The 14,980-nt window shown below is 43.7% G+C and overlaps 1 protein-coding gene across 4 annotated transcripts in view; it reads right to left on the bottom strand.

Moving 5' to 3' along the window:
- ECE1 (endothelin converting enzyme 1) overlaps positions 1-14,980 on the bottom strand; it is a 119,960-nt gene that overhangs the window by 50,527 nt on the left and 54,453 nt on the right. For all 4 annotated transcript variants that reach the window (XM_030222357.1, XM_030222359.1, XM_030222358.1 and 1 more), the window contains 2 exons: positions 10,547-10,688; positions 9,765-9,974 (listed from right to left, as the gene is read on the bottom strand). In XM_030222357.1, the coding sequence (XP_030078217.1) occupies positions 9,765-9,974; positions 10,547-10,688 (352 nt within the window). The remainder of the gene's footprint in view (positions 1-9,764; positions 9,975-10,546; positions 10,689-14,980) is intronic.

Below are 14,980 nucleotides of genomic sequence, written 5' to 3'. Positions count from 1 at the left end.
CACAGGTGGGCCTGGGCCCACCCACTTAGGGCTTAGGCCCATCCAACGGTAGCACATGGTAATGAAAATGCTGCTCTCCACAATACTGGCACCTTCGCATGCTCAGTTTTCAGCGCATGCCTGCTGCAGACTACCAAGGTGGAGACTTGAGAGAAGCATTTTCCCACCAGCTGAGATATTTTTGTTGTTGTGGGGGTTGAGGAGAGAATATTTGGTGCCCACCCACTTCTTGCCTAGGCTCACCCAAAATCTGCTGTCTGGCTACGCCCCTGGTGTACAGTCCTTTGCTTTTCAGGGACTGAGGACCACCAAAGCACCACCACCCTTGAAGAGACCTTTGTTCACAGCTGCCTGGGAACTCTTACTACACCCACATGGTGCCCCTCATGCTGATTTTATCAGTTGGCTTTATCTTATCTGGAGGATGAGCCAGTCTGCTTTACTCTACTTCCGTCTATGAACTTGGTCCTAATTTTTTTGGTTTGCAAAACAGACACCACAAGATTACATGGCTAAACCCAAATAAAGACTTCCTCATTCTGATGAGAGGTCCACTGGTAAATTGTTCATGCTGCTATCGATTCCTAGAAGCCAGGCTAAATCTACTAGTGTCTGGTACAATATGCTCTGGTTTCTCTTCAGCACAATCGTAGCCATTTGGACTTCTGTTGAAGCTTCGTGAAAGATGGCTGCCTGAAGCAATAACTCCAGCCCCACCATCGAGAGGTATCGTGTTTTGGGGGTCTTGACTGTATTCTTAGCACACCTGGTCATGGCTGCAAATAAGCAGAAATTTGAAGCTGGTGGTCCTTGAGCAACAATTCACCATTACCCATGTGGAATCACTCATGCCTACATTAGAAAAGCACGGTGCAGAAGTCACCTTAACATAAGAATAGCCATACTGGGTTAGACCAATGGTCCATCTAGCCCAGTATCCTGCTTGCAGCAGTAGCCAATCCAGGTCACAAGAACCTGGCAGAAACCCAATTAGTAGCACCATTTCATGCTACCAATCCCAGGGCAAGCAGTAGCTTCCCTCACGTCCATCTCAATAACAGACTATGGACTTTTCCTCCAGGAACTTGTCCAAACTTTTTTTTTTTTTTAAACCCACTGGGGGGAGCTGGAGTATGCTAACAGAAATAGAACAATGTGCCCCTGCTTGGCCTACCAAGGTTATGGAAAGTAGTGAATCCATTAGATTCCTAGAAAATCTATTGCTTACATTACTAATATAGAATACACCCAATCCAAGTCTAAATTAGTTAACTGCTTTTACACCAGGTTTTAGTTGGCTTAAATGGCCGTAACTATATTTAGTTGCAGGAACGGGTGTTACGCATATTCTATCAGTCATGCCTAACTTTAGGTGATTTTTTTTTTTCAGGCACCGTTCATAGAATCTAGTCCTATACGTGCAATCCTCTCATGAATATTCATTGGGGGTATCCTGAAAACCTGACTGGCTGGAGTGCCTGCAGGACCAGGTCTGGGAACTATTTCTCTTAACTTGGCTTGTAAAATATATATGAAGATTCTGGCGATCCAGCTTCAGTCACTCGTAGACCCCTTGATACACATGGATCACAGTGGGTTCATCTTGTAATACGAGAGACTGTTCTGCCATCTCTTGCAGGCTGCAAAGTCCATGTCCACCTCAGCCTTCTCAGTGTCCTGTCCTCAGATGCCGAGAAGACGTTTGATAGGGTTGAGTTGGACTCTCTGCTACTTTAGACTGGATGGATTTTGGTGATTTACTAAGACGGTTAAAAGTGCTTTACAGTAACCCTATAACACATATGCTCATTAGTAAGAAGATTTCACCATCTTTTGCTCTCATCAGGGGCACCATACAAGGGTCCCCCCTGTCTTCACTCCTTTAACTTTACCTTGGAGTCCCTAGCAATAGCGATACAGCATCATGACAATACATGTTTTCCAAATGGGCTCCTCACAGTATAAAGTGTATTTATGCAGATGTTATTCTATGTTTAACCCACCCAAATCAATTCCCCCCCGTGCTCCAGATACAAGGTTAATTGGGATAAAACAGGAGGTTATGCATCTTAACGTCTTCTGTCACTGAGCTCCTATTCTTTCAGCTGGTCTAATTAGCTTCTCAAATACTTGGGCATCGTGTTTTGGATTCCACATTATCAGTGAACTGGAAGAAGTTGCTGGATAATGTTGCCATCCTTTGTTGCTGCTGGTCTCCCCTGTACCTCTTGCTGGGGGAGGCTTGATGCCATGAAGGATTACCATTGCTCTAAAATTTTTATATCTTTTGAGTACGTTACCATTTTTTCCCCCACCTAAATTTTTACAAGTCACTCAACCATATGTTAAAAGTTTTCTACAGCAGTGCGAGCAGTACAGTATCGTGTTAAAGAAATTATGGTTACACAAATCTTTGGGGGTGTGAAATTCCCCAATTTCCACAATACCACATGGCCTTTATATTACAGCAGATTGTATGTCATGGGGTAGTAAGATCACAGTCTTGGTTAGTGTGGGAAGAGAAGGTTCTCTTTTCCTGAGAACTGTGAACAGTTAAGACTTCATAACCTGTGAGCAGCTATATATTGTTTCTGAACTCCCCAGGTACTATTTAGGTAGTGGAAACAAGACCTGGTTTCCCCTCTCTCTCTTGTGCGTTACCTTCCTATCAGGCTCTCCACTACTTAGATAACAGGTTAGTCAGTGGTTCCTGGAGGCACCGCAGCCTGTCAGGTTTTCAGGATATCTACAATGAATATTCATGAGATATTCCCATGCAGTGGAGGCAGTATATGCAAATCTCTCTCGTGAATATTCATTGGGGATATCCTGAAAACCCAACTGGCTACAGTGGCTCCCCTCTAGGACCAGGTTTGGGAACTACTGGGTTAGATACTAAATGGTGTCTGTCTTATCGGTCACCTCTTTTGGACATCCTGGGCTGCCCAAGGTATATTATTGTCTGGACAACGTGATTACCATTGGCCATTTTATGACCTTTGTCGACCTTCAGAGTCAACATTCTTTGCCTTGTTCAGTGCTTTACAATGGCCTCAGCTGAGCATTGCATTCACCTCCAGTCTCGGAAACCAGTGCCTGACCTTTACTCAGTGCGTTCGTGAAGCAGGTCATTGTGTTTCTCCTTTTCATAAATTACTAAATGCAGAAGACAGTCGGGGTGTAGGGGGGTAAAACTTGTTTGAGAGAAACTCAAAGGCCTGGTTTCCAGGACGACAGAGGATTTCTGGAATCGAACTGTTCGTGGTTCACCATCAGCATCCCTCACTCAGTCTATGTGCTTTTCGGCTCACCGGGCGTATTGGAGCCTGTGGCAGTTGCAAAGGGACATTGCAACAAATGCTTTATACTTGTCCCTCATTACAGCCCTTCTAGACTGGGGGGGAGGGGGTCTATGGAATTCTCTCTCTCTCTGATATTCCATTTTGTTGCTTTCCGACAGATTGATCTCCTCTCAGTAGCGTCTGCTTATTACGCTTGCAGTAGCATGTCAAAATGTATATGCACGGAAAAATAATGCCAGTTTGCTTTTTTAGTGGAATTCAGTCTTATTGCCAAATGTGAATTTGTTACAGCTGACAGACTGCAATGTTCAGCTATTAAAACGTGGTGCTCCTTGGATACTTTCTTTTGAGGCATGGAATAGTAACCCCACCCTTCCCGTTTCCTCTTTTGTCTCTGCTCTCTCCCCTCCCCCGGAGTTTTGTTTTGCCACCTTACTCATCATTCTATATGGATACTGGCCCCACATCTATTGTTTGTTTGTATTTTAGGGCATCAATATATAAAGCCTTGAACACTGATGTTTGGTTGTTTATACTATTTAGGATTACCATATTTTGTCCCCCAAAAAGGAGGACACATGCCCCGCCCCCTTTCACGCCCTCGCTCCGCCCCCTGTCACACATCTCGTCACCCCCCCTCCCCTTACCACTGCCCTGGTGATCTAGTGACCTCCTCGGGGCAGGAAAGAGCACTGCCCTGCATGCAACCTTGCTGTTGGTGATCTTGGCGCCGATTCAAAATGGCCGCCGAGAGTTGGAAGTCTCATGAGGTCACTTCAACTCTCAGCAGCCATTTTGAATCGACGCCGAGATTGTAGGAATATGTGAAAGACAAGTGCTGCATGCATTAACTGTCAACAATTCTATGAGCTATGATGTCATAGGATATAGTGTAATGTCTTGTGGGTGTGTCTGAGTCACTCTAGTTGCTCTGAGAGTGAGTCAGTCTGTGTCAGCATAAGATGGTGTTAGCAATCTCTCTTCAAGCTGTATGATAACCAACTGACAGAATTTTGTATTCAGTAGTTTTACCATGTCTACTGCAAGTATGATGTAAATAGTTATCTGAAGAAACTGTAAGTAAACATCATTTTTGTTTGGAAGTTAAAGAAGAGAGAGTAATTGAATCTTTTATTCAAGAGTCTGTGTGAAAGAGAGAGAGAGAGAGAGAGAGAGAGAGAGAACAAAAAAATGGGAGTTAACACTTCTAAAGCTCTGCTGCGTATGGGCTAAATCTGCTGAAGTAAAAGTCTATTTTTTCATTTCTTCCCATCAGAGATCACCAACAGGAAGGATGCATGCGGGGGCAGCGCTCCGAGCAGGAAAGAGGGGTTTCTTTCCTGCCCTGAAGGCAGAAGAGGTCACTAGACCACCAGGGTAAGGTAAGGGGGTGGGGGGTGACTGGGTGTGTGACAGGGGGCGGGACATGTTTGAGGGGGCCCCAGGCATGTGCCTACTTTACGAACACAAGAATGTAAGTATTGCCATACTGAGACAGACCGAAGGTCCATCAAGCACAGCATCCTGTTTCCAACAGTGGTCAATCCATGTTACAAGTACTTTGCTTATGTCTTACTCCTGCCCTGGGCCTTATATCCGAGCTTATATCAACTGTAGGCCACTTGCATGGAAGGAACTGAATAGGCCCTGGTCTTGTCCTTGTAAGGACTTCACGTGAGTTAACTACAGCTGACTTATTTCACTACACTTGGATTAGAGAAAGCTGTACCCTAGATCACTTTACGTAAGACTTTGCTCCCCCCCCCCCCCCAACATGGTAAGCAAATCTGCAACTAGGCTGAGCCGAAAAGTGTGCACCAAGATGGGAGACCACAACAGATGCATGACACACAGATCTGTGCCAGCTGGTGCTGCGTGTGCTGAAATGCCATTCTAGGCATAAAACGTTTGTGATACCGATATCTGTGGTAATCATCATTCCGGAACATGCAGCTCCGGGTGCCGATACATTTTGTGCTCTGACCTGTGCATGAATACTCACCTCCCCCCCCCCCCCCCCCCCCCACCTCGGTTCTGTTTTTTTTTTTTTTTTTTTTTAACTCCTGCTCTTTTAGAACCCAGAAAGTTGCAGGTCTTCAGTGGGGATTTCATGCCTTTTTTTCCTCTTTATTATAAAGCTGGCTGCAGAATGAGCCAACCATTTTTGCCTCCTCAGACCTGGCACTGAAGCTTTAAGCTTGGCGTCCATTGTATCTGCACTGAATATCTAATAAGCTCAATACTGTGGAATTTAAACGTGCTGTGCACTGGTGTCTGTGAGAGGCCTTTGCACATGTTTGTTTCTGTACAAATCCTGTTTTTTTTTTTTTTTTATTGCCCCCCCCCCCCCCCCGAGAGCTTGAACTCACCTCTTAGCCACCATAGAAAACCAGTGTAAGTTATACAGGAGGCACGTAGTGTGCTCTCGTTTTAACCCCAGGGATGTCTGGCTATTTTCTTTAGAATGGAGGGCGTTAAAAAGTGCAAATTGATAAACCAAAGAGGAGCAAATGAACAGAAGATACATGTCCAAGAAGGCTGAAAGACCTATTACCCGAGATGGGAAGGTAGCCGATGCAACAAAAAAAGGGATCCAGAGGTGATCTGGGAACCACAGGACTAGCAAGATGCAAAATTATTGTAATTAGTTTTTGTTTGTTTACTGGGACAAAGCTGACAAACTATTTCCTGTTAATATAGCTTCATACTGTTCCCTTTGCCCCCTCACCCCCGATTTGATTTATACACAAAATAAAAATGTCTTGATAGAGCAAACTCTCTCTTTCACCTATTAATCTTGGCAGAGATTCAGAAGAATTCCCTTAGATGTTGTTTGAAGTCTTCCACTGGGGAAGACCAATGTACGTCTAGGGTTAACTCTTGCTGCATGCTCTTGTTCGTTACTGGCTGTTTGGATGCAACTCATCTGATCTGTCAAAATTAGGACTAGACTTATCTATTGTCAGATTTGTTTTCTATAGCACTAAAGACTTTCCTTGACTTTGCTGGTTTTTTTCTTCACTTATCTGGTTAAAGAAATCAGCTGAGACTGTTGACATTGAGTGCGTGGAAGAGCAGAAAGAGCTAAGATCAGCTAGATCAGATTATGTCCACCAACGGCATCTCTTCCCCTTATTTCTAACTATAGCATGGACTTGATATTTTCAAGGCCTGAGAAGCAAGGTCATAACTAGTGCATTAGGAGACATCTTTTCATTAGGCTGATGTTAACGCAAGTTCACGCAAACATTTGTACTGTAAGCCAAAACTGAGTTTAGCCCTTCTTCTGTGGAGCATCATTTTCAGATCAGAGAAGGTGGTATCGATACTTTGCCACAGATAACTTGCAAAAGGGTCTATCAAATGGTCTTGGAATGCTTTGGTTAAACATAAAATGTTCAAAAATAAGCAAAGCCCCCTCTGGAGGAACATCGTTTTGAATTTAATCATTAATATATTGAGCTTCAGTGCTTTGTCTTGGACAACGAGGAGAGGACCAAAGCAAGACAATGCAACGGAAACAATTTTGGATCATCTTCACATTAAAAACAGTACAACTTATGGGACTGAATTTGTTAAAAACAGAACATGCTCATAAGTACTTTATTGTAAACTTCATGCTGAACTTTAATAAAAATAAAATCAAAGTATGCCGAGAGGGAGTTCTGCTTTCTATTGCTTAGACGTTTCATCGACGTAAAATAACTCTCGGGACTGGCTGAAAAGAAAATGTCACAATTACTTTTTTTTTTGCTTAAACAGAAATGGAACGGCAGAATCTCTAGAAATTGTAATCGCAGTAAGTTTGGTTGAAAAAATATTTTTGTATCATATATATGGAATTGGACAATGCACTAATCAGTAGTTTCTTTTCTATATGGTCCTGAGGCAGCAATCTAGTGTCAGAAAACAGTGGCACTTATTGGTGGAACTGTGAAATCTTGAGAAGTTCTTAAATGATCTACTGCGTTCCCGATTAACATATAGGTGCCATGTATATTTATATGTTATGATAATTTTGTACTTCACGAGAAGAAACAAAGAGTAGAGTATCTGATGATACCTCCAACAGAACACAAAGGAGACGTCCACTAGTGGAGGAGAGATGTAATGTCCAAAATAGTGGAAAATGTGCGATAAAAACACCCCGAAACTTGACACTCTGCCATGTTTTGGCATTTCCACCTGCGTCAGGAGTCTGAGATAGTGTAGCCTCAAATTTAGCGAAATGGTTCTTTATATACGGAAACAGAATGGCACCTTCGAAAGGGGGAGCCTTCAGCTAAAGTAAGCTGTGAAGCGGAATAGCTTCTCTGCCAACAGCGCCAAGTGTGATTAAAAGGAGTTGCGAGGTTCTGAGGCTTTCCTCCACTAGTGATAAGAACATAAGGAGTAGCCATTATTGGGCCAGACCAATGGCCCATCCAGCCCAGTATCCGGTTTCCAACAGTCGACAAGTCAGGCCACAATTACCTGGCAAAATTGCAAATAATAGCAACATTCACGTTACCAATCCTAGAGCAAGCAGTGGCTTCCCCATGTGTCTCAATAGCAGACTATGGACTTTTCCTCCAGGAACTTGTCCAAACCTTTTTTAAACCCAGATATGCTAACCACTGTTACCACATCCTCCTGTGCCAACTTTTCAAATCCATCAGGATGGCAAAAGATTGAGCCACCATGAGCACTGTTGGGATAGGAATATGAGGGAGAAATTCATGTGACAGGGCACACAGGGTATCTGCAAGTACCTGGTTAGGTTCAAACAGTTTATTGAACATATCACAAAAGAAAACACTACTACTACTTATTTCTATAGTGCCAATAGACGTAGGCAGCACTGTACACTTGAACATGAAGAGAGACAGTCCCTGCTCGACAGAGCTTACAATCTAATTAGGACAGACAAACAGGACAAACAAGAGAAAAGGGAATATTAAAGTGAGGATGATAAAATAAGGGTTAGGAGTTAAAAGCAGCATCAAAAAGGTGGGCTTTTAGCTTAGATTTGAAGACGGCCAGAGATGGAGCTTGACGTACCGGCTCAGGAAGTCTATTCCAGGCATATGGTGCAGCAAGATAAAAGGAACGGAGTCTGGAGTTAGCGGTGGAGGAGAAGGGTGCAGATAAGAGAGATTTACCCAGTGAACGGAGTTCCCGGGGAGGAATGTAGGGAGAGATGAGAGTGGAGAGGTACTGAGGAGCTGCAGAGTGAATGCACTTATAGGTCAATAAGAGGAGTTTGAACTGTATGCGGAAACGGATAGGAAGCCAGTGAAATGACTTGAGGACAGGGCTAATATGAGCAGGAACATGATACAAACTCACAGTAATGTTCAGCTTTTACAATAAACCTAGCCCGCATCAAACTCCCAACCCTCAGAATACTGACTTTATGAAGGACATAATCCCAGGTATCCCAACCACCATGAAAAAGACAGTGGAGGACGCCTGGCTTCTTATGACCTCCTACCCTCCCCTGCCTGGTTGTCACTAGTTACCCCCAGTTATTTTTCAGGGGGGGGGGGGGGAAGACCTCAGGTGGCTATGTTAAATGACTTAGGTCAGCTGAGGGTGTTGGGAAAAAGCTGCCCATGTAATGCAAGTTGCAAAAGCTTAGAGGTTAAGGACAGTATCATTCACTAAGGCTTCACCCAAGAGAGTCACAAAGGCAGTTTTTTTTTTTTAATTGGTAAAGCACCGCAAGCTTCTTCTATCTTCAGAAGAAACTACCCAAACATTAACCTTATCTAACTACCAACTAGACCCATGTTTTCAGCCACACTAATTCAGTTCCTAATTAGCCAACTCGAGACTGGTCTTCAGTTCCTCCAGGAACTCCATCCAAAAAGTATTCGATGGCTGCCAGTGTATGCTACGGCCACATACCACAGAGCTTGACCTTTGTCCTGCTCTGGCTCTCAGGTTTCTGCCAGCATGCATAAAGCAAACAGGATGGAGTCATCATTTGAAGGATCTAACTGGGTGATGAATCATACATGATTGCTTAGCTCCAGTGATTTTAAGGATAGCAGTCCCCTTTCCATGCATGTGTGTCCTGTAGGAATGCATATCCACCTGCCACACTTTCCTGTTCTATAAAGAATAGAAAAGGGGAAAGAGCAACTTTGTTCCATTTAAGAACAAGCTCAAAAATCTTCCTCCTGGAATTGTGAACAGGCTCCAGAATCAGAATCTCTCAGCCTGGAACAAACTAGCCTCTACTACCAAAAAACAAAGGAGTCCATCTCAAGCACTACGGTATATTGCCATGCTACACTTGGAACAGATTAAAAAGGAAACCGGGAGTGGGGTGGAATACAGGGTGTCGGCATTTTTACGACTCGGTGTGCTGGAAAAATGCACAAGTCTAGGAATTGGGCCAGGCATTCTCCCATGGTAGCATCTCTTCCATATATGGTCTCATGATGCCCTCAGAATAGAGCTGGTGCCAGTACTCACCCAGCAGATGCTTCATGATGGCTTGGTTGTGCTCCCAGAGGTTGTTAAAGGTGCCCCATCGAGAATGGCCATCAGGTATGGGGTTTGCTTTGATCCACCCACCACAAGCGTAGCTGAAGAAGTCTTGACAAGGATTTACCGTCCGATCCAGAGAGCTCAGTATAGAGCTGGTCACAGAGATGCAGGATTCCGACATACAAATCCGAGGCTCTGAAAGAGGGATAGCCTCCTTAAAAACAGTCTACAGCATAAACATACACTCTTCCTGAGTCCCAAGAAGTTGAAGGGCCCTTTCCAAATGAGGAGGTTTAGGGGCAGGAGGTAAGGCCGATAATGGTGTTGGTGTGTAGATACATAAGGAATCTATTCTATAGAGAGCCTTTGACTACCAAGCAATGTTTCAGATGATACATCTTGAGAAAATAGGGGAACAGGTAACATGAGTTAGCTGCTTAAAGTCTATAAGGCACCCTCATAGCTATCATGTACCCTACAGCATACTCTATTTTAGGGCTGATCCCTTTGTCCCTCCCTCCAAACAATTGACCTGTAGCACTCTGTTTGAGAAACAAGACATTTGACCATTTTCTGCGTCAACGGTCTGAAGTGGCAATACTAGTAGACTGCTATTAGTGTTTTAACGAAGCTACCGTACAGAAAATACACCACCACTAGTTTCACTGAAGAGATGTCATCTACTGCTCAGAACTAGGACACACAGTTTAGCAATCACAGGGGGTTAACTCTTGGTATTCGAACCATAGCCTCCTAAAATAACTTACTGTTTTTGTACTGGAGAGCCAGGGTCAAGATGCATGCCACGAGTCCAAGAACCAATATCAGTACCAACAGCAGGAGGCGCTTCTCCACATGAGTTCGTGAACCCCAGCAGCTTCTGCTGCTCCTGGAGCTGTGAAGGTTCACCTAGGGGCAGAAGACAGTTAGCTCTGGAGTGGAATCTCAGCTGGTCTGACATAGAAATTAAGAATCTAGGGCAAAGGTTTTCAACCAAGTAGTTGGGGCACAGAGAAATTGGAGTTTTCAAGATATCCCCATTGGTTTCAATAGCGCCTCACTGAGTTATCTATTTGTAACTGAACACAGCTATACAGTACTCCAGGTACCAGTATTCTTTTTCAAACTTATTAATATACACTCACTTTATTATGTTACTTAATATTCCTTACATATCTTATATATGAACACTTCCTGCATATTCTGTGTAATTCTTTTGATTCGTTATTAATCCTTAATCTATTCAATCATCCTTACCTACTATCTTTCATACCGCATTCAACAGAGCCCTTATGTGCCCTTTCTGCTCATTACTTTTCCCACATAATCTGGAATACAATCTTAAGCACAATATATACATCCACGTATACCAATATTGTCTATTCACAGTTATTATAGCTCAAACTTTGACTGTTTTTCAAATCAGACTCTCACGAGCCTCTTGTTTTAACAACGCTCCTCAGTCATTTTGTCCATAAAGGCAAGCATTTTGGCTTTTTTTTATATACAAAGAGACCCTTTGTTTTTCTGTTCTAACATCAGACAACTGAATGCTGTATCCTCACATAACGCCTGACGCAGGCGGAAACGCAAAAACACAGCACCGTGTCGAGTCAGAGGTTTTGACTGCAGTAAGCAGATTGGCTTGGAGTTTGCTCACACCTTTTTCAGTAGTAACTATTACGTTCAGGTACACTGGATATTTCTCTGTCCCGGGAGGACTCACAATCTAAGTTAGCTCAAGATCACAAGGGCAGCACTGGGATTTGGACTGGCCACCTCTGTATTGTAAGACTCTAGCCACTAGGCCACTCCTCCACTCCATGTAGAATCTCAGAGTAGCAACATTCCATTTATTTTATTTGGATTTTGCTCACACCTTCTTCAGTAGTAGCTTAAGGTGAGTTACATTCAGGTACTCTGGATATTTCTCTGTCCCAGGAGGGCTCACAATCTAACTTTGTACCTGAGGCAATGGAGGGTTAAGTGACTTGCCCAAGATCACAAGGAGCAGCAGTGGGATTTGAACCGACCACCTCTAGATGTGACGACCGACCAGTGCTCTAGCTGCTAGGCCACTCCTCCATTCAAATTAGATAAGGGCTCACAAACACAGGATTGTGTTAGAACGTTGCAGTCCTACACGAGCATGCAGATGTGGAATGCACTACCAACTAGCTTGAAAACAATTAACGAAATAACTAACTTTCCCAAACCTCTGAAAACATCTCTTCAACAAAGCCTATCCCGAGAATTCATAGCTTAATTATAATACTTCACCACTCCAACCTTCCCTGAAATTCTTCTAACTATCTGATAGCTCTCTGTTATCCTTGATATTTTGCAACAACTGTATTTTTGTTATCCTTGACCTTTGTAACACCAATTGTATCTTTTACCCTGGAATGGCATTGCCATAACAGGTTTATGTAAGCCACATTGAGCCTGCAAATAGGTGGGAAAATGTGGGATACAAGTGCAATAAATAAATAAAATATAACCGGAGAGTCTAACTCCATTGCATCGCCTCAGTGTAGCAAGCTTTGGACAAGGCCGTCTTGTACCATTTAAGAAGTCCTACCGGCTTATTGATCCGTGATCATCTTTAAATCAACACTTAGAAAGAATACAGGTCCTGTAAGTGAGAGAATCCCATTTAAACTCAACGTGAAAAGCTGGTTCTACACCAGTTCCCTTCACTCTACTAGAGTGTGACATGGTAATGGGGAAAACGGTAACACTGCACTAACTGTGAAACGTCGGCGCACCGATTTGGGAGAACAGCTACTTAAACTTGGAAACTTGTGAGAACGTTTCATCATTTGGAACAGCAAGAAAATGGTTTGCTTAGAGTTGGCCGAAAAGAATCTTCAGCTGTTCCAGTGGTCAGTACCGTATCTGAAAGGACATTTCACTTGGACTCACCAGAGAGCGCCACAAAGACATTGTAATGGCAGCAACAGAGACTGGCACATACTAGGGGTAGGGAAGACGCAGAGACTGGAAGGACAAAGAATTTATTTATTCGTTACATTTATACCCCACATTTTCCCACCTATTTGCAAAGTATTATAAGGCAATTGCCATTACGGATGATAAATACAAGCTTGTGTTATGGTCACAGGTAGAAACGTTTCAGGCGTCATGGGGTTGAGGATAATAAATTGTCCAGTACAATCATAGATCATCTTGTGTTGCTGGGTGTGGGGATTTATGTTGGATCGGTGGGATAAGCTTTGTTGAAGAGATGGGTTTTCAATGATTTCCTGAAGTTTAGGTGGTCATGTACTGTTCTCACTGCATTCGGGAGTCCATTCCATAGTTGTGCGCTTATGTAGGGGAAGCTAGATGCGCGAGTTTTGTATTTTAGCCCTTTACAGTTTGGGTAATGTAAGTTTAGGTACGACAGTGCTGATCAGAGTCTGTTTCTAGTTGGTAGATCAATGACGTATGCCATGTATCCTGGGACTATGCCGTAGATGATTTTTTGGACTAGAGTGCAGATTTTGAAGATGATCTGTTCTTTGATTGGGAGCCAGTGCAGCTTTTCTCGAAGGGTTAGCGCTTTCGAATCGTGTTTTACCATATATCAGTCTGGCTGCTGTAGATTGGAATGAATTCTGACATGTTAACATGCGAGAAAGAAGAACTTATGGTGGGGGGGGGGGGGGGGGGAGGCCAATTCCACAACATCATGCTGATTTGTTGTAAAAGAAGGTCAGAAACCTCACAGAATGTACCCCAAAGCTGCCAAAGGGAGCCGGGCAGCTTCCTTCTCTCTCCCCCCACCCCATTCACAGAAAGTACTACCAGCACCATTCTCCTCCGCACAGACATTCAAACAGGAAGGGCCAAAACAATGAGAGGAAGCAACCCAAATGCCAGGGGGAAGTCTTTTATGCATCACACAGGATCTAAATCTGACACCATCACTTGTTCCCAGCTGCAAATCAAATTCTTGGAATATTTTACACAACAGCTGGGAGCAGCATCCAAACCTAGACTCCCTGCAAGTGAACACAGGTCAGTCCAGAACACATTTTCCTCCCCCGCCCCTCAACCACTGCTGTGTCCAGAAAGCAGAGACAGGAGCGAATTTTGCAACACCTTATTCTACAAGATGAGGTAGGGCACGGAAAAAAAAAAAAAAAGTAGGACCTGCAGGCAGATGGCTAACGCAAATGACAACTGCCCTTGCTGTCGAGCATTGAATGGCAAATCCTGAGAAAAGACCTAACATTAAAAAGTCCACTTGAACAGCAAAATAACTCCTGCTATTCAAGTGGAAAAGGCAAATTAAAACTAAAGCCAAAAGAATTCTACAAATTCATATAAAAAGGGAGCTGTTTTGAATAAAATAAATTGGGGTTCACTTGGACATTTTGCTTGGGTTAGTCATCTAGAGGCAACAAACTCAGAGCCCGAGACCTTGGCTAAAATCCTGAGATCTCTGTTCAAATCCTGTCACCAGTGGCTGCGATTGTAGAATTTCCCTTAAAAGGAAACTGTGCGTGGCAAAGATACAGCAAAATGGAAATGGCTGGAATGTGGCAATTTGTGGGGTGGGGTGGGGGGGGGGGGGGGGTGAGAGAATCTCCACCACACTAGCACTGCAGAGGGAAGCCGACTCTACTGGGACCAGTGTACACTCAAAAGCACACAGGTTATACAAACTGAACCCACTGATAGGTCTGTGTGTGGGAGGAAGATGATATATATAAAGTAAGTACATTTCATTCCTGTGAGTAACAGCTCCAGTCACAACCTTTAGGAATTGTATGTGTGTTGTCAGTCCCCGTCGGCTGCTGTGGGTTTCTCAAGCTGCCGGCCTGGCATGAATTTGCTTGGGATGGAATTCTCTACATGCTGCAATGCCTGTAGGGAACGTGTAGGGCTGTAGAAGGCAAGAAACAGCCTTGTATCAGCAGGGCAAGTCAGTTCCTGAGTGCGAGACTTAATCTTACTACACTGCCATTCACAGTATATCAGGTTTACAATCTGTACCAAACAGTATTGTTAATAAATGTGTTTGTGCGTGAACTGGCACCAAGTTTTCTAATCTGGTTTCTAAACGCTCATTTTTTAAAAAAAACTTTAGGTCTTCCTTTTCTCTCTCTCTCTCCTGTCCCGGGTACGGCTGCCGCACAGTCTGAAAGCTGCACCTTAATTGGGTGGCTCCAGGGTGTCTTGTTCAGAATCTC

This window comes from Microcaecilia unicolor, chromosome 13 (assembly GCF_901765095.1).
Source record: "Microcaecilia unicolor chromosome 13, aMicUni1.1, whole genome shotgun sequence".
Taxonomy (NCBI): Eukaryota; Metazoa; Chordata; class Amphibia; order Gymnophiona; family Siphonopidae; genus Microcaecilia; species Microcaecilia unicolor.
Note: the sequence above shows the minus strand (reverse complement) of the source record. Positions and strands in the feature narration are given on the sequence as shown.